We start from the raw sequence: 25,046 nt of genomic DNA, 5'->3' as shown, positions 1-25,046 counted from the left end.
TCTCGGCTTTGACCACCATCTTTTTATTACAGGAAATGACATGCAAAACGGAAGAAAGCTACTTGAGTTCAGAGATGAAAGGCGCAGTACAAAAATATAAATATCTCAGGTGAAAAATTACTCACCTTTTGTGCAACGCGCATTGCTTGAGCTGCTGTCTGGCCCGTGAGAGAAACAACCTTGAGACGGAATGCTCACTAACTAAACTATAGAATTGTTCCAAGCTAAAAGTTAGTTTTACAGGGTACACGGAGAAACGGACCTCAATTATGTTTTCAAATAGCGCTGAAATCAATTTACAGTCTATGGCTGAAATAATTGGAAAATGTACACAATCAAAACAGACCTCATCATCAGTTCTCATGGACAATCACAAGACGAGATTGAAATGTATGTAGATTAAAGTAGAGTACAACTAAAGTTTAACTAAAAAGTTTAAGTAAATAGTTAAATTGTAGAACAAAATAGAAAATGTAATTCTGCAGAAACTATTATATTGACTATTCCCTCTCCCACTAGCCTAGGCAGCCGCTAGTGGGCGCTAGATCTAGCTCCCATTATTATTATTTTTTTCACATTTACATTTACATTTAAGTCATTTAGCAGACGCTCTTATCCAGAGCGACCTTTATTTAACCAGGTAAGCCAGTTGAGAACAAGTTCTCATTTACAACTGCGACCTGGCCAAGATAAAGCAAAGCAGTGCGATAAAAACAACAGTTACATATGGAATAAACAAAACGTACAGTCAATAACACAATAGAACATCTATATAGTGTGTGTGCAAATGTAGTAAGTTATTTTACATTTTAGTCATTTTAGCAGACGCTCTTATCCAGAGCGACTTACAGTTAGTGAGTGCATACATTTTTCATACTGGCCCCCCGTGGGAATCGAACGCACAACCCTGGCGTTGCAAGCGCCATGCTCTACCAACTGAGCTACAGTTATGGAGGTAAGGCAATAAATAGGCCATAGTGCAATATAATTACAATTTAGTATTAACACTGGAGTGATAGATGTGCAGAAGATGATGTGCAAATAGAGATACTGGGGTGCAAATGAGCAAAATAAATAACGTAAATACCAATATGGGGATGAGGTAGTTGGGTGGGCTAATTACAGATGGGCTGTGTACAGGTTCAGTGATCGGTAAACTGCTCTGACAACTGATGATTAAAGTTAGTGAGGGAGATGAGTGTCTCCAGCTTCAGAGATTTTTGCAGTACGTTCCAGTCATTTGCAGCAGAGAACTGGAAGGAATGGCAGCCAAAGGTGTTGGCTTTGGGAATGACCAGTGAGATATACCTGCTGGAACGCATACTACGGGTGGGTGTTGCTATGGTGACCAGTGAGCTAAGATAATGCGGGGATTTGCCTAGAAGTGATTTATAGATGACCTGGAGCCAGTGGGTTTGGCGACGAATATGTAGTGAGGGCTAGCCAACGAGAGCGTACAGGTCACAATGGTGGGTAGTATATGGGGCTTTGGTGACAAAACGGATGGCACTGTGATAGACTACATCCAATTTGCTGAGTAGGATGTTGGAAGCTATTTTGTAAATGACATCGCCGAAGTCCAGGATCGGTAGGATAGTCAGTTTTACGAGGGCATGTTTAACAGCATGAGTGAAGGAGGCTTTGTTGCGAAATAGGAAGGTGGTTAGGCAACCACCAACCCTAACACACACACCAATGACAAGGCAGGTTGCTTTTGACAATTTATTAACAAAATAAAATAAATAAATACAAATTGATCAAATGCTCCTAATATCAACTTCTTCCCATGTTCCCTACAGTATTTCCTAAACACTGCATACAAATTATTAATCACAGAATTGGCTCAATACAGGAGAGAGGTAAGAAACCCAACGGACCACTCAATGTCAGGCGAACAAACAAAATATCTGTAACAGAAGATAAGTCAAATACACACTTTTAAAATTATGAAAAATACTAACAATTTGACAAATATTCAGTTGTGTAATTAACAATTTACACATAATTCAGCACACCAGGTGAACCTTTTTGTTTATTTGTATCGCTACAATGAATCATCTTTCACCAAATGGAAGCTTCTTTTTTTCCATGACACTTTTTGCACTCTTAAAAAAGAAACTCCTCCAATTGAATTTACAGTGGATGAGGTAAGAAGCTCAAGGTGTCACAACAGGGAAGTCACAACATATGAATGATGAGTATTATGGATTATGAAATGTATCAACAATACTAGAAGGCCACGATCATGACTTGGTATATCAAGAACAAAAAAAATCCAGACTATATTAAAAAGCCATTGACAGAATATAATGCACTTGTGAGAATGTACAAGTGAGCTACTCTACAGGATAATTCTGTGAAGATTCACTCTGGAATGAACGGGAAATGTCATTTTTATGCATAAAATAAACTCTACTTTCACTTTCAACCCACTAGACAAATAACATACATCCGAGTGTGTCTCTGCTGCAAACTACTTTTTCCTTCACATCCGTGAACTTACGCACTATACTGAAGCAGAAATTAACATAGCCTCACTATGAACTGATATGTCTCAAATGCATAATGGCTTCCAAATATAAATGCACATTTGCAATATTCTTTGGGTATATTTGTTTTAGAGCTCGAGTACTTTAACAGAATATGTATTTAAAAATAAAAAAAATTACAGGACAACACACTCAACAATTTTAGACCACTTCCAACTATCCCACCCCATGCCCCGAACAATAACATTCAGCATGGTGCATTAGCGAAGGCAAACATTTTAGAGAAAATAATGGTCCTTGAGAAGAATGAGCCAAAAGACACTGCACTTTCATTACACCTTATATGTTTTTTCCTCAATTACACAGACTTCACAGTTCATGGCATTAAAATCCTCTGCCATTAGAGAATTCCAAATATAACACACTATTGCCAGAGATGCCACATCAAATGGTGTTAAAGACAATTTTCAATGTACTTCTATTGAGATGTCTATCTACTGTGTATACTATAGTTATGGCATCATGTATGAAAAAAGTATGAAAAATGTATGCACTCACTAACCGTAAGTTGCTCTGGATAAGAGCATCTGCTAAATGACTAAAATGTAATGTTGCCAGAATGTAAAAAGAAAAGTGACTTTAATTTCACATAACCTTTAGAAAATAAACAGAAGGTTAATGCATATTAAAAAAGTTTGACAAACATTTGTATAAAAAAAACTTGCATAAGAAGGCATGCTTTCTGTTGGACTGATTGGAAAGATGGTGCTAAGGGGGTTTAAGAAGTCTATTCAATCAAGGTGCTGTTTTGTTTGTTCGAACACACACAGACCAAGGCTCAATTCATACAGTGCCTTGCAAAAGTATTCATCCCCCTTGACATTTTTCCTATTTTGTTGCATTACAACGTGTAATTTAAATTGATTTTTATTTGGATTTCATGTAATGGACATACACAAAATAGTCCAAATTGGTGAAGTGAAAGGAAAAAAATTACTTGTCAAAAAAATACATAACGGAAAACTGGTGCGTGCATATGTATTCACCCCCTTTGCTATGAAGCCCCTAAATAAGATCTGGCGCAACCAATTACCTTCAGAAGTCACATAATTAGTTAAATAAAGTCCACCTGTGTGCAATCTAAGTGTCACATGATCTGTCACATGATCTCAGTATATATACACACACCTGTTCTGAAAGGCCCCAGAGTCTGCAACACCACCAAGCAAGCGGCACCATGAAGACCAAGGAGCTCTCCAAACAGGTCAGGAACAAAGTTGTGGAGAAGTACAGATCAGGGTTGGGTTATAAAAAAATATCAGAAACTTTGAACATCTCACAGAGTACCATTAAATCCATTAATTCAAAATGGAAAGAATTTGGCACCACAACAAACCTGCCAAGAGAGGGCCGCCCACCAAAACTCACAGCCCAGGCAAGGAGGGCATTAATCAGAGGCAACAAAGAGACCAAAGATAACCCTGAAGGAGCTGCAAAGTTCCACAGCGGCGATTGGAGTATTTGTCCATAGGACCACTTTAAGCCGTACACTCCACAGAGCTGGGCTTTACAGAAGAGTGGCCAGAAAAAAGCCATTGCTTAAAGAAAGAAATATGCAAACACGTTTGGTGTTCGCCAAAAGGCATGTGGGAGACTCCTCAAACATATGGAAGAAGGTACTCTGGTCAGATGAGACTAAAATTGAGCTTTTTCGCCATCAAGGAAAACACTTTATCTGGCGCAAACCCAACACCTCTCATCACCCCGTGAACACCATTCCCACAGTGAGGCATGGTGGTGGCAACATCATGCTGTGGGGATTTTTCATCGGCAGGGACTGGGAAACTGGTCAGAATTGACGGAATGATGGATGGCACTAAATACAGGGAAATTCTTGAGGGAAACCTGTTTCAGTCTTCCAGAGATTTGAGACTGGGATGGAGGTTCACCTTCCAGCAGGACAATGACCCTAAGCATACTGCTAAAGCAACACTCTAGTGGTTTAAGGGGAAACAATTAAATGTCTTGGAATGGCCTAGTCAAAGCCCAGACCTCAATCCAATTGAGAATCTGTGGAATGACTTAAAGATGGATGGGTTCCGCTGGTGTACAGCAAACTTGAAGGAGCTGGAGCAGTTTTGCCTTGAAGAATGGGCAAAAATACCAGTGGCTAGATGTGCCAAGCTTATAGAGACATACCCCAAGAGACTTGCAGCTGTAATTGCTGCAAAAGGTGGCTCTACAAAGTATTGACTTTGGGGGGGGGGGGGGGCATGTTGTGTAAATTAAATGATACAAAGCTATTTTAATTCCAGGTTGTAAGTCAACAAAATAGGAAAAATGCCAAGGGGGGTGAATATTTTCACAAGCCACTGTATGCCCTGATTTGATAAAACTTATAGCAAGACAAATACAAAAGAATGAGTGAGAAAAGCAAACGCTGCACAAGTGAACAAAAAGAGGACAAGTAATGATCACTGGCACTGTACTGACTGAGTTTTAATGCCGACTAGACTAGAATGCATTGGTAGAATCTCAACAATAGGGAGGTAAATTCAGAGTAAGAAGATATAATCCAGATTTCTATTTCATATTATAAACAAATCACATCTTTTGGGGTGGAGGGGACCATATAAAAATAATACTGGGTGGGAATTCAACCAAAAGTGCATCACAACAAAACATATTATTCTAACAGTCACACCTGTTCCATTTTCTATACAAGATCTTGTGAATAATCCTCCACAAATATCGTACCAGTGCCTGTGACACTTGAACAAACTACTGAGTGGTGTACATTATGAACAAACCACAGATTTGCCCATGTTTTACAGGCGTTACCCAAAATAAACTGAATTCACCTTTTAAGAGATAACAAAAAATAAAATACATTTAAGGCAGCTGCTATACAGACTACTTGTAAAAAATAAAAATAAACAGAATCCAATATAATTAAACAGTGAACCTCACATAGTTAACTTAAAGTCCAAAGTATTAGAATTACTTTTTTTCATTATGCGGATTCAATTGTGCTCTATAATTCAGATACATATGTTTGCTGAAGATTCAGAGTTTTGTGGGTGGATATGAAATCACATGGGGATAACATAGGAGCTAGACCAGTGTGTTTGTGTAATAAGGTAATAATACAAGCCACAGTGCAAGTCAAGAGACAAACTATACTGTTGGAACAAAGGCACTCGAGGTACCTAAAAAGGGGGAAAGGTCAAGTTTCTCTGTAACATAAGTTCAGGCTTAACAAAGACAAAAACATATTAATGTGAAGTGGATGTCTGAATACTTTGTTCTATTCAAGGGACACAGTATGAAACATGTTTGACACCCAGCCAATCTATGTAGTGTTTTCTTGGTGAAGATATATCCTTAAGAGTACAGTGTGAGACTCAGAAGGCAAATAACCCCTTTCATTCAATCTATGAGAAAGCACAAGACAAGAAAGTATAGCCATTGCAGTTGATTGCATCTCTTGGTCAAACTCTTCCTGTTCAATTAAGATGGGTTTAAAAAAAACACAAAAAAATTGACTTGTATAACAACTCAGCATTTATCATGAGATTCTTTTTTAACATAGCTAAGAAATACAAATTGCAATGTTGAGAAAATTCGGTCCCTTGAATGTAGAATTTCTGGAATTTAAACTCCCTGTTTTCAAAACAGCAAACATTCTCCAAAGACATGTCGATTGGTCAAGGATTGAAGTCAACATGATATGTATGTTGCCGTCTGTGCACTCTACAATGCAACAGTATAGCATTAAAAAAACATTTTCATTTCAATTGAGAAGACATGACGCATGCTCTAAAAATATCTATCACAGGTCTCCTGAATGGTCCCAACCTCAAAAGTTGCTGAACAATTCATGAACAACTTGGTCGAAAACAAATGGGAAAAAACTGGATACTGGCCCCACAAATTATAAAACATTGGACAGATATGTTGATGTCGCATTAAAAAACAAATACCAGTGGAAGCACAAATCTATTGAGTATTTAGTGATAGGTTCGTTGGTTAGTTCTGTTATCCAAGCATGTTCCAACGGTAGGAGAGAGAGACCATTTCTGCTGCACAAGGCCTGTCTCACCCTCAAAGATAAATTGGATCATACAAAAATATTGGCAAGTTGGGGATAAATTACATGACAACAAACAAAATGCACTGTTTTGTTCCATATGTAACATACAAAAAAGCTTTTCAGCACTTATTTGTTATGCAGAAGCTTGTGCTTTAATCTCAGGATTTGTGGTATGTTCCTTACCACCACCAAAATGGGTTGATGCCCAGGAAATAAATATATTTTGATGAGATTGTTTATTTACCAGGTATTGCCAATTGCGGAGATGGTTTTGAATATTCCATTTCTTCCTTGATCTTTCCATACAGTTAGTGGACATGTCCCTGCTATATTTGGATACAATAGCATTTTGGCAGTTCAGAATTCAACAAAAACATACATTTCATAATATGCAAAGGTCACCTCTTTTAAAAGATAGACTTGCATAAACTATGCCAGTTAAACACATTTAATAACAAACTGTTTTATGAAACAGAAATGCACTTATTTTTTAAGACTAGGAAGACCTGAATATCTTTTCCTATAAAAGAAGAAACACACCCCAGATAGATATTTTTGTGTGTTTGTTTTTGACATTGCAAGATTATTGCAATTTAACATTTAGCGCTCACAGTTGACACCGACTCACGAATGAAACTCAATCACTGCACTGGACCTACACCATTTTAAAACTTTAAGCTACCATGTGTGATCTGACTCCACTGTCTCTTGAGATGACTGTCTTTGTTACCTGGGTCTTCCTCAGCAAGGCCCTGGTCAGCAAGTTCTATTAGCAGTCTGCCTCATACTTCCAAACCACGTGGACGTAGCTTTTTCTTTGTTGCCTGAGGTGTTGTGTAAATGGGTCCATAGTTATTGGTCGGGTGAGAATGGGAAAGGGGAGGAAGGTATTGGGATAACTGAAGGCTCTCTTGTTTTACCTGTTTGATTTTCAATGACGCTCAACTGGTGCCTCAATGTTTCCCACTGTTAAATACTGATGCTTTAGAATTTTTCAAAGCCCTGTCCTCAGCTGTTTTGCCAATCTTTTGGTTTTATGTTTCTCTCAGTTAATGCCAGAGAAACACGTTCTCGGTTCAGCAGTCTTTGGAGATCTCTAACCTGCCTCCCCAGGAACAAAAGACAACCTAAAAAAACAACCCCCACGAGAGTTCTGAGGGCAGCTGTTGCAGGCACACAATGGTGTGATGTTATAAATTATCTTACTTTTACCATTACAACTATTATTTTCTATCCTTAAATTGGCATGACACTGGTACACAAACCACCCTTTCACCCATGTTTGGGGTATAATAGCCTACAGCATCCAAGAACAATCTCAGACTCGGGCTGTAGATTTACTATTGACACAGTCTGACAATACATTGAAAACAAGTAACATTTATATAGATTGGCAACTTCAGGCACCTTTCAAAGGTGAAAGCAAAAGTCATTTTCTTATGTGGGAGTGGAGGGGGGTTGATCGAAGAGAGCGTTACTCTTTATTGTCCAAACTGTCGAGAAGAGCTGGCAAAGATTTCTGGGAAGGTTCTGAGGTTTTGCTGTTGTTGGTGCTGCTGCCATCATCGTTTGTGTTCTCTTCCTGTTCCTCTTCTACCACCTCCTCTGTGCTGTTAGTGGTGGTGACCTTGTTCTCAGGGTTGGTGTTTGTGTTGTTAGTACAGCTCTCGTCCTTGTTGTTAGTACAGTTCTCGTCCTTGTTGTTAGTACAGCTCTCGTCCTTGTTGTTAGTACGGTTCTCGTCCTTGTTGTTAGTACAGCTCTCGTCCATGCCCGCGTCAGTACACACAAGGTCAGTGGTGCCATTGGTTGTGGCCACAGTAGAGTCCTCTGCGCTGACCACTGCTGTGGCTTTCGTCTCGGCCTCAGTCACTTCCTCAGCGTTGTTGACCTCAGCCACGGGTTCAACACTGCTGTCCACTGTAGCCACGGCGCTGAAACCGGCAACAGGCTCAGCGCTGACTCCTGATACCGTCTCGGTGGTAACATTAGCTACATCCTCCTCCTTTCCGGCTTCAACATCGCTGATGTCCTGTGCTGTGACCTTCACCACATCCACACACTGGATATTGACTTCTGCTACAGCCTCTGTGTTGACTGTGTCCACAGCATTTTCAGCTGGGACAACGGCATCCTTGGCCCTTGTGATGTCTTCTGTGATGGCACCAGTACCCTCGGTCTCCATGGTTAGACTGAAACTGAAAGCCTGAATGAGGCGGACCAGGTGTTTGACCTTCTCCAACGAAACTTGCATTTCTTTCTGTCGAGACAGGATGATGTTTTTGGTCTCCATGCATTTCTATTTGGAGGGGAGGAAACAGGGTTAAGTAATAATAAATGAACACACTTAAATTAATCCAATAAAGTCACTATAAAAAGAACAGTTTCAAAATACTCTATAGACCATTATTTTACATCACTGCACTTTATGCACCTTATCTGGTGTCAAATGGATTCTTCATTTGCTTACACAAATATTTTGCTGTCAGATTAAGATTCCCAAAAACGAGTTCTAGCAGTATCTTTTATCATGTTGGTTCCTGACAGATCCACATTTGCTTGCTAACAAGCGAGATATCAAGCTAGCTTTGTCTCCATCTCTGCCAATTACTGAACTCTAACTTTATCACTACTAGTGCTGTTATTATAAATGTAAAGTTTTTAGAAATCAGCTACAGTATTAGGATAGCTAATTAACTGCAAACTGTAGGACTTTAGCCGATTAGCTAGCATTTGGCTATGTAGCTAGAAAGCTTTGTTAACAGTGTGCAAACTTATTTTTTTATGCAGTTCTATGAAAATGTAATTTAACGTCAGCCATCAGTATCACTGGGCATTATCTGTTTCCTCAAGAGTTATCATCACTAATCGAACGTAAGCCAGGAGAGCATCAGACAGGGATCCAAAAACGTTAAATGTTTTTCGCACGGAAACATGTGAAAAATCTGTGTTAACTGCAAGAAAATGTGCATATTTTTAGAGTGGGGTTGTCATAATACCAACATTTTACTAACAATGTGATAACAGGCCAAGTAGTATCATGATACCACAGGGTTTGCCCCCACCCCCAGGATGCATGTTCCCGTTTTTGACATGTTCTGCACGTGTGCTGCACAAAGACCTGTCCCTGATATTCACACCTCTACTCAATACAACACATTGAATTTAACTTCACACTTTTTACTCTATAATACAACAGGTTACTGCAGAAAATAGATGATTCGCTATTATACAAAGGCCTACCTGTGATTGGGCAAAAGGAATGTAGTAAGGGATATAAATGCATAATGATCTGCATTTTCATTGTGGCAGTAAGGGGAAAAGACACTAGGCCTATATGAAACCACACACACACACCCCCCTCCCAAAAGTTAGGCACCAAACAGAATAAGGAACACCAGAAAAATATATATTTTTTAAAATTCAAATTTAGCTCTGAATTACATTGATTAGGCATATGCATCCTAAAGTTGAAGCAGCTCTTTCAGTAGGCTATCTCAGTGGTTCACAACCTTTTTTGAACCGTGGCACATCTTGATGGGATAATTTTTTTAAATCTGTGGCACACCTGAAAATGTCCCTATTAAATGTATTGTGGTAATGACCTCCATCTCATCTGATACCGCAAATCATCTATTTTTCTGTGATAAATTATTTTTATAGATTAATAATATAATAATAATCTGCCATTTAGCAGACGCTTTTATCCAAAGCGACTTAGTCATGTGCGCATACATATTTACGTATGGGTGGTCCCGGGGATCGAACCCACTACCCTAGCGTTACAAGCGCCATGCTCTACCAATTGAGCTACAGAGGACCACCCTATTTTTATAGATTAAATATGGTTTATTTGAACTATTTTCATTGTTCCTTACTCATGATGATTAATTTGTGTGTACCCCTTAAAGAGCATCCTGTGAATCCGCACTTTTACACCGGTAAAATAGGTCTTTAGTTTAAAATGGTTTGGGCTAGAGACAACCGGTTTTCTGCATTGTAGAGGTGCAACCACAGACACAAAACCATGCTCCGTTTGTTTCTATGGCAGAGGCTGTGGTACACAGTTAAGCATAATCAGACTTGCCTGTGCTAAATGGTTCTTACAGGCGAAGTAAAATTTAACAAATTACTTTGCTCGTGATGCATGCCCCTAAAATGATACAAATAAAACAACAGCCTGAGCGCACCGGACTTGAAACAACGATACAGATGTAACCATGTGCCATTTAACGTATTATCTGAGCGCACTGGTGCTCCCAAGTCAAAATTCCATGTGCATTCCACAGGACACATTTAAATAAGTGTTCCAAAAAATTATCAAGATTAGGAAAGGTTTCTCTGTGCGCCTCTCTTTTATAGCTCAACGGTTGATACACTGCATCTGCGCACTTTTCGTCAGCCCCCTACACATTTCACCTGGATTACCTATTTTGAGATCAAAACGGCGAATATCGCAGAAAAGACGAGTTTGCATCCCTGATCCGAGCAACATGGGTAGTTAAGTGAAATACCTAGCTCACACTATTATTACAGATCTCAGCCACTTCCGTCTATTCCAGTATGGCCATCTGGAAACAACTCACTTAAAGGGGATCTGCTGTTACTATGGAGCTTACCGTTATAGAGTTGCTGAGTTGTTTGACCCCTTGTTCCAACTGCTCCCGTTCCAGTTTCAGCTCAGTACTCCACTTCATTAGCTTTTGTTTCTCCTCTTCTTTAGCTGTTAGGAAACAGAAACAACACACCGACAACAGTGAGATTTAAAAAGGCAATCTGGTTGTTTGAGATGCCAGTGACGGAACTGTTCCATCTACCACCGCTTCAGCTGAATGAAGCAGAACCACACATTTCATGTTTGTCGAGGCACAAGGTCTTTGGTGTGCTATTCCTACCTTCTTTATAGGCGATGTAGGAATGAACAATAGCCAATGTTCCCGGCCATTCAATTGCATCTTCTTTTTTCAATATCTGGAGAGAAGAGCACAGCTTTGTTGTATTGTGATTGTGAAGTCACGACATTACCTAGACATGGAAGAGAACATTGCTCTGGTCACCCTCTGGTGATGTCACGATGGACAAACAAACAAAATCAGATGGGAGTGTAAGATGCCATCATCCACTAACAAAATGAATGGGAAAGAATTACATAAAACAATACTGAATCATGTTGACGTTTGCAGTTCCTTCTTGAACAGTCATATCTTAATGTTGTCGTTTAGGAAAAAGGGCTAGCTGATGACAGCCTAAGGGGAAGATTACATTTCTGGATAACCTGTGGACAATTCTGTGCCAATTGCCCACTTTGAAAAGGCAACCCATTTTTCTGATCTAGACCACTGAACCACTGGACTGCTGGGCCAAGCCCCCCCTGATCAGTAGGTTGGGTGCTGTGTTTACCTGGTCTTGACATTTGGGACAGATCCACATGCCTTTAGGAATGGTTTTCAGGGGTGGGTCCAGGCAGTCCAGGTGATAGACACGTGAGCATGTGTCACACATGAGCAACTGGCCACTGCGTCTGCACACAGTGCAGAAATCCTCATGGATGTCTCCCTGTCAGGAAGAATTGCACCAATCAGTTTCACTGCCCGTCTAGGCCTGACCAATCAGGTGTGCAGAGGCAGGGCAGAAGGGAGGTGCCATGTTTGTTGATTTGAGGATTATCCAATCATATTAGGGTCTTTGTGGTGTTTTAGTGAGAACACTTAAAGCGCGACTGAAGACTGCCTATGTGGCGAGTCAGAAACATTTATTCTAGTGTCAAAATTGACTACAAAGTGTAAGATAATTTTGGTCATAAAGTCAGTCCTGTCCAAAACTGAGATTTGCGAGATAGTTAGGAAAAAAGGAATGAAGGGTATGTAACACTTTTCCTTGGGTTGCGTTTATTTCAATCCTGCCCACAGCACCCAAGTAATCATCAATTCGGAGCACAACTGCAAGCGACCCGATCGTAATGACCAAGAAATTTGGTTTGGATATCCCTATGGGGCTAGTCAGTAAATTGGACAATCCGAAACATTTCAATAGCTAAACATTTCTATTAATAAAAAAACTCAAACAAACTATGAATTGTAAGACAAACTGATGTATCAGTTGACCAATATTGTTGGCTGATATTTACCTTTCACTGATGTAAACTCAGCAAAAAAAGAAACGTTCCTTTTTCATGACCCTGTCTTTCAAAGACAATTCATAAAAATCCAAAAAAAACTTCACAGATCTTCATTGTAAAGGGTTTGAACACTGTTTCCCATGCTTGTTCAATGAACCATAAACAATTAATGAACATGCACTTGTGGAACGGTCGTTAAGACACTAACAGCTTACAGACGGTAGGCAATTAAGGTCACAGTTATGAAAACTTAGGACACTAAAGAGGCCTTTCTACTGACTCTGAAAAACACCAAAAGAAAGATGTCCAGGGTCCCTGCTCATCTGCGTGAACGTGCCTTAGGCTTGCTGCAAGGAGGCATGAGGACTGCAGATGTGGCCAGGGCAATAAATTGCAATGTTCGTACTGTGAGACGCCTAACCCAGCGCTACAGGGAGACAGGACGGACAGCTGATCGTCCTCGCAGTGGAAAACCAATTGTAACAACACCTGCACAGGATCGTTACATCCAACCTGTGGGACAGGTTCAGGATGGCAACAACAACTGCCCGAGTTACACCAGGAATGCACAATCCCTCCATCAGTGCTCCAACTCTCCGCAATAGGCTGAGAGAGGCTGGACTGAGGGCTTGTAGGCCTGTTGTAATGCAGGTCCTCACCAGACATCACCGGCAACAACGTCGCCTATGGGCACAAACCCACCGTCGCTGGACCAGACAGGACTGGCAAAAAGTGCTCTTCACTGACGAGTCACAGTTTTGTCTCACCAGGGGTGATGGTCGGATTTGCGTTTATCGTTGAAGGAATGAGCGTTACACCAAGGCCTGTATTCTGGAGCGGGATCGATTTGGAGGTGGAGGGTCCATCATGGTCTGGGGCGGTGTGTCACAGCATCGGACTGAGCTTGTTGTCATTGCAGGCAATCTCAACCCTGTGCGTTACAGGGAAGACATCCTCCTCCCTCATGTGGTAACCTTCCTGCAGGCTCATCCTGACATGACCCTCCAGCATGACAATGCCACCAGCCATACTGCTCGTTCTGTGCGTGATTTCCTGCAAGACAGGAATGTCAGTGTTCTGCCATGGCCAGCGAAGAGCCCGGATCTCAATCCCATTGAGCACGTCTGGGACCTGTTGGATCGGAGGGTGAGGGCTAGGGCCATTCCCCCCCAGAAATGTCCGGGAACTTGCAGGTGCCTTGGTGGAAGAGTGGCGTAACATCTCACAGCAAGAACTGGCAAATCTGGTGCAGTCCATGAGGAGGAGATGCACTGCAGTACTTAATGCAGCTGGTGGCCACACCAGATACTGACTCCCTCCCCTTTGTTCAGGGACACATTATTCAATTTCTGTAGGTCACGTCTGTGGAACTTGTTCAGTTTATGTCTCAGTTGTTGAATCTTATGTTCATACAAATATTTACACATGTTAAGTTTGCTGAAAATAGACACAGTTGACAGTGAGAGGACGTTTCTTTTTTTGCTGAGTTTATTTGTATCTGCATTTAATCTACCGAAAAGGACCAATATAAAATGTGAAGAAAAAAGGCGTTCTTCATAGAATGTGACTTTTTTGGTGCATTTCCTTATATGTCCTGAACAGGGTGCTGTTTACATGGCTATAAGCCGATCTTGCCTTGGCTGGACACTATCACCCAATGCAACTATACCGGTCCGAGAGGAGAGTGAACTACTGTGAACTAACTGTTACTGCTTCTATGGTGAGTACTGAGTAGATAGAAGCTTGCCAGCTCATTAAAGTGTCAAATGCGCACTGGTCACATACAGTGGCTTGCGAAAGTATTCCCACCCCTTGGCATTTTTCCTATTTTGTTGCTTTACAACCTGGAATTAAAATGGATTTTTTGGGGGTTTGTATCATTTCATTTACACAACATGCCTACCACTTTGAAGTTGCAAAATATTATTTATTGTGAAACAAACACAAAAAAACAGAACAAATTTTTGCCCATTCTTCAAGGCAAAACTGCTCCAGCTCCTTCAAATTGGATGGGTTCCGCTGGTGTACAGCAATCTTTAAGTCATACCACAGATTATCAATTGGATTGAGGTCTGGGCTTTGACTAGGCCATTCCAAGACATTTAAATGTTTCCCCTTAAACCACTCAAGTGTTGCTTTAGCAGTATGCTTAGGGTCATTGTCCTGCTGAAAGGTGAACCTCCGTCCCAGTCTCAAATCTCTGGAAGACTGAAACAGGTTTCCCTCAAGAATTTCCCTGTATTTAGCGCCATCCATCATTCCTTCAATTCTGACCAGTTTCCCAGTCCCTGCTGATGAAAAGCATCCCCACAACATGATGCTGCCACCACCATGCTTCACTGTGGGGATGGTGTTCTCGGGGTGATGAGGTGTTGGGTTTGTACCAGACATAGCGTTTTCCTTGATGGCCAAAAAGCTCGATTTTAGTCTCATCTGACCAGAGTACCTTCTTCCATATGTTTGGAGAGTCTCCCACATGCCTTTTGGCGAACACCAAACGTGTTTGCTTATTTTTTTCTTTAAGCAATGGCTTTTATCTGGCCACTCTTCCGTAAAGCCCAGCTCTGTGAAGTGTACGGCTTAAAGTGGTCCTTTGGACAGATACTCCAATCTCCGCTGTGGAGCTTTGCAGCTCCTTCAGGGTTATCTCTGGTCTCTTTGTTGCCTCTCTGATTAATGCCCTCCTTTCCTGGTCCGTGAGTTTTGGTGGGCGGCCTTCTCTTGGCAGGTTTGTTGTGGTGCCATATTCTTTCAATTTTTTATAATGGATTTAATGGTGCTCCGTGGGATGTTCAAAGTTTCAGATATTTTTATATAACCCAACCCTGATCTGTACTTCTCCACAACTTCGTCCCTGACCTGTTTGGAGAGATCCTTGGTCTTCATGGTGCCGCTTGCTTGGTGGTGCCCCTTGCTTAGTGGTGTTGCAGACTCTGGGGCCTTTCAGAACAGGTGTATATATATTGAGATCATGTGACAGATCATGTGACACTTAGATTGCACACAGGTGCACTTTATTTAACTAATTATGTGACTTCTGAAGGTAATTGGTTGCACCAGATCTTATTTAGGGGCTTCATAGCAAAGGGGGTGAATACATATGCACGCACCACTTTTCCGTTTATTTAATTTTTTTTCATTTCACTTCACCAATTTGGACTATTTTGTTTATGTTGATTACATGAAATCCAAATAAAAATCCATTTAAATTACAGGTTGTAATGCAACAAAATAGGAAAAACGCCAAGGGGGATGAATACATTTGCAAGGCACTGTACTGTTACATGAAGTGTCATGACAATCAATGGATGCTATGCCCAAATATAAAGCAAGTGCCGTGCTAAGAACATTAAACTCTGTGGTAACGTTAAAGCCTTATGGTGTGCGAAATCTGGTGGGTTATATTACCTTTTTGCGAAGGGTATTCCTCAAGCTGTGTCATAATTAGTTTTTCAGAGGCACAAAAAATATAAACATAGCCGGTTACAAAGTAACGCTTCGTAGCTACGTTTTGATGCATGGGTTGTCACTTGTCAGGGACCGGTCTAAATTCACGTTTGCCACCCCCATCTAACCAGAGAGTACTTGACGCCATTCACTGAGGGTTAGTGCTATCAGGGATCCTTGGGATGTCCCCACGCTAAACCCTAACCATAGCCCCTACCCTACCCTAACCATAACCCTTACCTACCCTGAACCTTAACCCTTAAAGCCAATTTATGCTTGATCCGGAGTGGTCAGAAGGCTCAGTACGGAGGGTATGACACAATTGCGGAACCTCCGGAGGCCAAATCGAGCTTGGTACGCCGATGCCATGCGTTTCCCAAATTTTGTAACAATGCGCAGGGCTCCGCATAGCTCCGTATTGACATGGTTGGTTGATGGAAAATGGGGGCGGTACATCCTGTATAAACACCAACTCACTTTCTTGACAACAAACATGGAGAACTTTGACGAAAGGCTATCAATAAAAAATATCTTTATGATACTTCGTGTAGGGGTTTCAAAGACACAAAAATGAGTTTGAACTCCTGGAAAGAGATCAGGGAGGTAATGGGGATAGATGCGGTAAAGAGGTCAATGGAATGCAGACAGTGCGGGGGATAGAAGGACGCTGGATTGCCGCATATTGAACAAATCTGATCTAACAAAGTGGATATTTGTCAAATCCGTATTGTAACAGGCCCACAATGTGGTTACTAAAATCCGATTTGGATACATTTGGCTGTTTTCACTGCATAACATTTAGAAGTTGTCCCTTTTCAGGTTTAGAAAAAGTGACTGCTAAATGCTAACTCCCATTCGTATAAGCTGGTAGCATAGATAGCATACAGAAATCGGTGGTGGTAGTCAAAGTAGTTGAATTGTAATGCAGTTGATTGGTGACGATGACATGAACATGTATTGGGGTTGACATCCATACAATCATTATACTCCGATTGTTTACCTCAACATAGTGTTAAATACACATATAAACAACAGCCTAAATGAAGGCTAGTTTTGCTGGGAGGCCATGGGGAGATTCGGGATGGAGATGCAGGTTGGAAAACTGTTTTAGTTCATCCTATCTTGGCCTATGTCAAGCACCGGGAAACAGACTCAAACATCTCAGAAGAGGTAAGGTCTTGTCTTTTCGTTTAGCCAGTTGTTTGTAATTAGCTGGATGGCTATAGAGATTAGCCTTGAATCACTGCAAGTGGTGCAGTGCAGACGCATTTATTGGATGCGTATGACAACAAAAAGTATGAATGCTCTGACTTCTTCGAAAGCCGCATCGCAGTAAATGCTGTACGGCCACTGCAATAGCCAGATTGACCACAGAGCCTTTTAATGTAACCATTTAAAATGTCAAATTCAATAGGGTAGGGACGTCCCAAGGATCCCAGATAGCAAGGACCGTTCACTGAGGCAACGCTTGGGGCGAGAGGCAGTGCTCTGCCAGCGGAACATTTTGTGATTGATGATTTTTCTTTCAAGTAACAACAACCAGAATTTAGTGGCTACAGCCCTACAAATCGATGAAAACATAGCTAAATACCAATACATTGAAAATGTGTCCTAATTCGTTGTCTTCCAGCTGGCTAGCATGAGGCAGCTCAGTCGTCAGAGCCTACGCAATTTTTTTGCTGGAATCAGTGTAGTTTATCCTCCTTTCACCAGAGTGTAACAGTTTTTCCATGAAAGCTTCCATTAATGTTCTTTCATCAAATTTAAGAAATCAGCTTTCTGAGTATCATTGTAGGGCTGTTTTACATACATAATTTTTTATTTTTTATTTTTATTCCAGCTATAATAATAACAACAATATCGGTAGATACACTCCATGGCCAAAAGTATCTGGACACCTGCTTGTCAAACATCTCATTCCAAAATCATGGGCATTATTAATATGGAGTTGGTCCCCCCTTTGCTGCTATAAACAGCCTTAATTCTTCTGGGAAGGCTTTCCACTAGATGTTGGAACATTGCTGCAGGGACTTGCTTCCATTCAGCCAGCAGAGTATTAGTGAGGTTGGGCACTGATATTGGGCGGTTAAGCCTGGCTCGCAGTCGGCGTTCCCATTCATCCCAAAGGTCTTCGATGGGGTTGAGGTCAGGGCTCTGTGCAGGCCAGTCAAGTTCCTCCACACCGATCTCGACAAACCATTTCTGTATGGACCTCGCATTGTGCACGGAGGCATTGTCATGCTGAAACAGGAACGTCTAGTATATCATTGTATGCTGTAGCATTAAGATTTCCCTTCACTGGAACTAAGGGGCCTAGCCCGAACCATTAAACACAGCCCCAGACCATTATTCCTCCTACACCAAACTTTACAGTTGGCACTATGCATTGGGGCAGGTAGCGTTCTCCTGGCATCCGCTAAACCCAGATTCGTCTGTCGTACTGCCAGATGGTGAAGCGTGATTCATCACTCCTGAGAGCGCCTTTCCACTGCTCCAGAGTCCAATGCCGGCGAGCTTTACACCACTCTAGCCGACGCTTGGCATTGCGCATGGTTTCCGCCATGGCTGCTCAGCCATGGAAACCCATTTCATGAAGCTCCCGACGAACAGTTCTTGTGCTGACGTTGTTCCAGAGGCAGTTTGGAACTCTGTAGTGAGTGTTGCAACCGAGGACAGACGACTTTTACGCACTTCAGCACTCGCCGGTCCCGTTCTGTGAGCTTGTGTGGCCTACCATTTCACAGCTGAACCGTTGTTGCTCCTAGACAATAACACTTCACAATAACAGCACTTACAGTTGACCGGGGCAGCTCTAGCAGGGCAGAAATTTGATGAACTGACTTGTTGGAAAGGTGGCATCCTATGGTGCCACATTGAAAGTCACTGAGCTCTTCAGTAAGGCCATTGTACTGTCAATGTTTCTCTATGGAGATTGCATGGCTGTGTGCTCGATTGTATACACCTGTCAGCAACGGGTGTGGCTGAAATAGCCAAATCCACTAATTTGAAGGGGTGTCCACATACTTTTTTATATATAGTGTATTTCGGTTATCTGTGAATATTTCCACTCTAAAATCGGATCCAAAACTCCCTCTAACAAATTGTAGAACTTCATATACAAGTATTTAAAGCATTTAAATGAGAACTAAAAGGTGTACAACATGAATTACAATATAATGTAATATATTGACGGTCCCCAACTAGCCCCACAGACAGGCTATTCAAAGTCAAATCAATTTTGCCACGGTTGCACACAGTCTGGCTGAAGCTAAATGGCTAAAGAAGTTGGCTAGCTTGCTAGCTAGCCTACTTCCAGACACAAGACTTGTTAGATTGTTTCAAATGATCTAGAACGGTGAGTGACTAACTGTGTACTGTTTTGGCAGAGTGAATGTACAAACGCTTCCCAGCCAAGAGACACCCACATCAAAGCACGCCGCCAAGACCCAAATCTCGTTATCAGTCGCATTTCCTAATGAGGAAGATCGAAACCGTGGCTAAATAAGTTAGTTCAGCCCCCCTTTAAAAAGTGAACACTTAAGGAAGTAATGTGTGTAACTCCAACACTGAAATGGGTAAAGGCCATTCTAAAAAGCCACTGTGGATACCATTCTGCATTTCTTATAAAAAATTATAGTTTAACGTATGTAATAAACTGCAGTATATTTTTTATGTCATTTAAGAAGAGGATCTAAACTAACTGACCCTACTTAAAAAATTTGTAAATTATCAATTTGACAGACTATCACTTGTTCCTCTGAGAGTAGGGGGTACTGAATTTAAGGAGGGGTACTGTTCACTTTAATGCATAAAAACAATTAAATAAAAGCTGGGATGAAGGATCAGACAGTAGGGAGTAAATCAATAAACAAGTGTCCGTACTTGTCTAGGTCTTTTGACGTGAAGGAACTGGGAGATTTGAACTCCACTTAAGTATTTGTGTGTGTGTGTGGGGGGGGGGTTATTTACAGCCTGTGGATAATACCACCGGTATAAAAAGGGAGGGGCGACAGTAGGTGAGGTAGGTAAGTAGGGATAGAGTCCCAAAGGTCCAGGCTCCTGTTCTGCTCTCTCCAGCTGCTACTTACATCCCCAGAGCTGGGGCTGGGCAGGGGGAGAGTGTGGTGGGGGTGGACATGGAAGGGGAAGCTCCCCCCTGTGTTGGGCCGCTCGGGGACCAGGGAGGCAGTGAGACAGCTGGAGGGGGAGGTTGGGGTGTGGCTGCCCAGTTCCGGAACACTGCTGTATTTGGGTGGGCGACCTGGGTGAAATGAGACAGACGAAAAACAAAAAAAGATGGAGGTGGGAGGGAAACAAACAAACAGTCTGTCCAACATACCTTTGACAGGCGGTCCTCGTTGGCTAGTGTGAAAAAGGGAATGGTGTTGAGTTGAGGGTGGAGGAGGAGAAGCACAGAGCGGAGTTAGTGCACTAAGAGACAGAAGCTACATGCAAGTGCGGTTCAAAAGAAGAAGCAGCGCAATACGTTGGCAGGGTGGAGGGAAGCTGACAGTTGAAGGGAGTGAGCGATCTCTCCCTATTCACTAGGACGTCTACAAATCAACCTCAAAAAGGGACAGTTCAAAGTGAAACACAGTTTGTCAGATGCTTTCATACAGCAAAAAGTGGTGTGTAAGTGCAATTGGATGGTGCCAATCTTTCCCATTTATTTGGGGTTGAGACCTACAGATTTCCTTGTGCTCGGATCAACAAAATTGACTCAGCTCCACTTGATGCATGAAAACATCTGACAAAGTTACATTTTGACATGAACTATTATCCCTCTAACCAAAACCCGGTTTTCACAAATGACAATTGGAAAAAGTCAAGGAATCTCTACAGTTAGGGATAAAGAAAAGGCAGTCTTCATAATGAAGTCTTCAAGGTCAGAATAGCAGTCTCTTAGTAAGTGTCCCTGCACGGGATTCGGCCAGCAAGCAAAGAGGTGTCAGCAGAAAAGTTGTGTGTGTGGTGTGTGAGAGAGACATTCACAGCATTTCGTACCATTTACATTAAGTAGATTAAAACATACAAGCATCAAATATAGGCTAGCTCAGTAATCTATACATCTATATGTCCCTGGGCATTGGAACAGGTGTATGTGCAGGTGTTTACAGCCTCCAGTGCTGACAGCTTGTTGAGTGGATACTGACCTCTCTTTCTGGTTCCCTGGTGGAGCGGAGTGTTTAGGTAGGTCACTGCACTCTTCTTCCTCTGCACGGCGTCGATAGGAATACATATGGGAGAATAAATCCAGCTTTGATTTGACTGCAAAGTCCATGTTGCTCACTCAAAAGGACACCCGTTTTCTTTTCATATGCTACACAGGGCCAGATAACTCTGAGTACATGCATTCAGATATTCACATGCAAGGAAAATGGTGCGTATTATGGTCGCATTTTAAAAAGCATGTGCACTGGCAGTCAACCTAATAAGAAACACATTGTGTACAGGGTTGGGTAGTAACAGATTACATCATATCAAATTTGATTTGTCACATGCGCCGAATACAACAGGTGTAGACCTTACCGTGAAACGCTTACTTACAAGCCCTTAACCAACAATGCAGTAGAAAAAATTGTGTTAAGAAAATATTTACTAAATAAACTAAAGTAAAAAAATAAAATCAAGAAAATGACATAACAATAACAAGGCTATATACAGGCGGTACCGGTAGAGTCAATGTGCGGGGGTACAGGTTAGTCGAGGTAATTTGTAAAGTGACTATGCATAGATAATAAACAGTGAGTAGCAGCAGTGTAAAAACAAAGGGGGGGGGGGGGGAATCAATGTAAATAGTCCGGGTGGCCATTTGATTAATTGTTCAGCAGTCTTATAGTTTGGGGGTAGAAGCTGTTAAGGAGCCTTATGGTCCTAGACTTAGCGCTCCGGTACCGCTTGAGAACAGTCTGTGACTTGGGTGACTGGAGTCTTTGACAATTTCTTGGGCCTTCCTCTGACACTGCCTAGTATATAGGTCCTGGGTGTCAGGAAGCTTGGCCCCAGTGATGTACTGGGCCATACGCACTACCTTCTGTAGTGCCTTACGGTCAGATGCCGAGCAGTTGCCATACCAGGCGGTGATGCAACCGGTCAGGATGCTCTTGATGGTGCAGCTGTATAACTTTTTGAGGATCTGGGGACCCATGCCAAATCTTTTCAGTCTCCTGAGGGGGAAAAGGCGTTGTCGTGCCCTCATCACAACTGTCTTGGTGTGTTTGGACCATGATAGTTCGTTGATGATGTGGACACCAAGGAACATGAAACTCTCGACCTGTCAGCAACGGGTGTGGCTGAAATAGCCAAATCCACTAATTTGAAGGGGTGTCCACATACTTTTGTATATATATAGTGTATTTCGGTTATCTGTGAATATTTCCACTAAAATCGGATCCAAAACGCCCTCTAACAAATTGTAGAACTTCATATACAAGTATTTAAAGCATTTAAATGAGAACTAAAAGGTGTACAACATGAATTACAATATAATGTAATATATTGACGGTCCCCAACTAGCCCCACAGACAGGCTATCCAAAGTCAAATCAATTGATGTTGATTGCGGTTAATGGCGGCCTGTTCGGCCCTCCTTTTCCTATAGTCCACGATCAGCTCCTTTGTCTTACTCACATTGAGGGAGAGGTTGTTGTCCTGGCACCACACTGCCAGGTCTCTGACCTCCTCCCTATAGGCTGTCTCATTGTTGTCGGTGATCAGCCCTACCACTGTTGTGTCGTCAGCAAACTTAAATGATGGTGTTGGAATCGTGCCTGGCCATGCAGTCATGAGTGAACAGGGAGTACAGGAGGGAACTGAGCACGCACCCCTGAGGGGCCCCAGTGTTGAGGATCAGCGTCACAGATGTGTTGTTGCCTACCCTTTCCACCTGGGGGCGGCCTGTCAGGAAGTCCAGGATCCAGTTGCAGAGGGAGGTGTTTAGTCCCAGGGTCCTTAGCTTAGTGATGAGCTTTGTGGGCACTATGGTGTTGAACGCTGAGCTGTAGTCAATGAACAGCATTCTCACATAGGTGTTCCTTTTGTCCAGGTGGAAAAGGACAGTGCGGAGTTCGATTGAGATTGCGTCATCTGTGGATCTGTTGGGGCGGTATGCGAATTGGAGTGGGTCTAGGGTTTCCGGCATGATGGTGTTGATGTGCGCCATGACCAGCCTTTCAAAGCACTTCAAGGCTACAGACGTGAGGGCTACGGGGCGGTAATCATTTAGGCAGGTTACCTTCGCTTTCTTGGGCACAGGGACTATGGTGGTCTGTTTGAAACATGTTGGTATTACAGACCTCAGTCAGGGAGAGGTTGAAAATGTCAGTGAAAACACTTACCAGTTAGTCTGCGCATGCTTTGAGTACACGTCCTGGTAATCCGTCCGCGGCTTTGTGAATGTTGACCTGTTTAAAAGGTCATGCTCACATCGGCTACGGCGAGCGTGATCACACAGTTGTCCGGAACAGCTGGTGCTCTCATGCATGCTTCAGTGTTGCTTGCCTCGAAGCGAGCATAAAAAGGCATTTAGCTCGTCTGGTAGGCTCGCGTCACTGGCAGCTCGCGGCTGGGTTTCCCTTTGTAGTCCGTAATATTTTTCAAGGCCTGCCACATTCGACGAGCGTCAGAGCCGGTGTAGTAGGATTCAATCTTAGTCCTGTATTGACGTTTGCCTGTTTGATGATTCGTCTGAGGGCATAGCTAGATTTCTTATAAGCGTCCGGTTTATTGTCCCACTCCTTGAAAGCGGCAACTCTAGCTTTTAGCTCGGTGCGGATGTTGCCTGTAATCCATGGCTTCTGGTTGGGAAATGTACGTACGGTCACTGTGGGGACGACGTCATCGATGCACTTATTGATGAAGCCGGTGACTGAGGTGGTATACTCCTCAATGCCATTGAATGAATACCGGAACATATTTCAGTCTGTGCTAGGAAAACAGTCCTGTAGCGTAGCATCCGCGTCATCTGACCACTTCCGTATTGAGCGAGTCACTGGTGCTTTAGTTGTTGCTTGTAAGCAGGAATCAGGAGGATAGAATTATGGTCAGATTTGCCAAATTGAGATTACGTTACCCAATTACAAATATGAAGTATGGAGTTTCTGTATCCCAATTTTTTCTGAATCCCAGTTTGCCCAGGCTAAAAATACGGATATTTCTGCACATGTGCAGGATAGTTTTCCACTGCCTACGTAGTTGCTGTGCCGAGTGCTCCGCTGCCGCTCTCCCCTCTTTGATTTCCTTTGTCTGGTCACTAGTATAGCCTACAAACTTCATGTTGTATACAAAACTGTTTGAACTACTGCATTCCATGCCTCAGTAAGCATAAGAACGATTTCATGTTTTTTTCAGGAGGGGAGTCGGCTACATGCAGCTATTTACATGTTTTACACAAAATACATTAAAATCGACATGTTCGTACAAAATGTGTTGTCACTGTTGCAAACATAAGCACGACAAACAGGCAGTCTAGCGATTTCATGTTCTTCTTAGCTGCCGACTTACATGCAGCTATTTACTCTCGCCACGATATCAACATATGGCATAACTATGGCACTGGGCGATGCAAAACGAACTTGACCATTCAGTCTCTTTTTACAGGTCCGGATACATGCTCGGCTGCCTAGAACGTTCGGCTGCCCAGAGGTGGAACGCAGCAAGACACAGACACGCAGTCTAATTAGCGATTGAATGTTTTTTCTTTATCATCATTGCAAATATTGACTAAACTGCATAGGAGACAGACAGGCAGTCAAGTGGTGTTCTTTTTTCAGGAACTACGATATGGCAGTAACTATAAAGACTAGCCTACATCATCACACAAAATGCTGACTGTTTTGCTCCAAAGTGTAGGGACTGTGTCCTGCTTGTGCAACTGCAATATCAGTTACAACAGACAGACA

General features: G+C 42.2%; 1 protein-coding gene across 1 annotated transcript in view; it reads right to left on the bottom strand.

The window, feature by feature from the left end:
* Positions 1–4,970: 4,970 nt before the first annotated feature.
* The window catches only part of phf21ab (PHD finger protein 21Ab), a 78,805-nt gene continuing 58,729 nt past the window's right edge, over positions 4,971–25,046 (bottom strand). Inside the window, exons 14-19 of the mRNA XM_084169240.1 lie at positions 21,301–21,361; positions 20,236–20,408; positions 11,983–12,138; positions 11,478–11,553; positions 11,202–11,305; positions 4,971–8,881 (exon numbers count right to left, since the gene is read on the bottom strand). Coding sequence (XP_084025366.1) covers positions 8,057–8,881; positions 11,202–11,305; positions 11,478–11,553; positions 11,983–12,138; positions 20,236–20,408; positions 21,301–21,361 — 1,395 coding nt within the window. The 3' untranslated portion in view covers positions 4,971–8,056. The remainder of the gene's footprint in view (positions 8,882–11,201; positions 11,306–11,477; positions 11,554–11,982; positions 12,139–20,235; positions 20,409–21,300; positions 21,362–25,046) is intronic.

Source organism: Coregonus lavaretus (assembly GCF_964263955.1).
Source record: "Coregonus lavaretus genome assembly, chromosome: 9".
NCBI lineage: Eukaryota > Metazoa > Chordata > Actinopteri > Salmoniformes > Salmonidae > Coregonus > Coregonus lavaretus.
The sequence above is the reverse complement of the archived record's forward strand: the minus strand, read 5'-3'. Positions and strand labels throughout refer to the sequence as shown.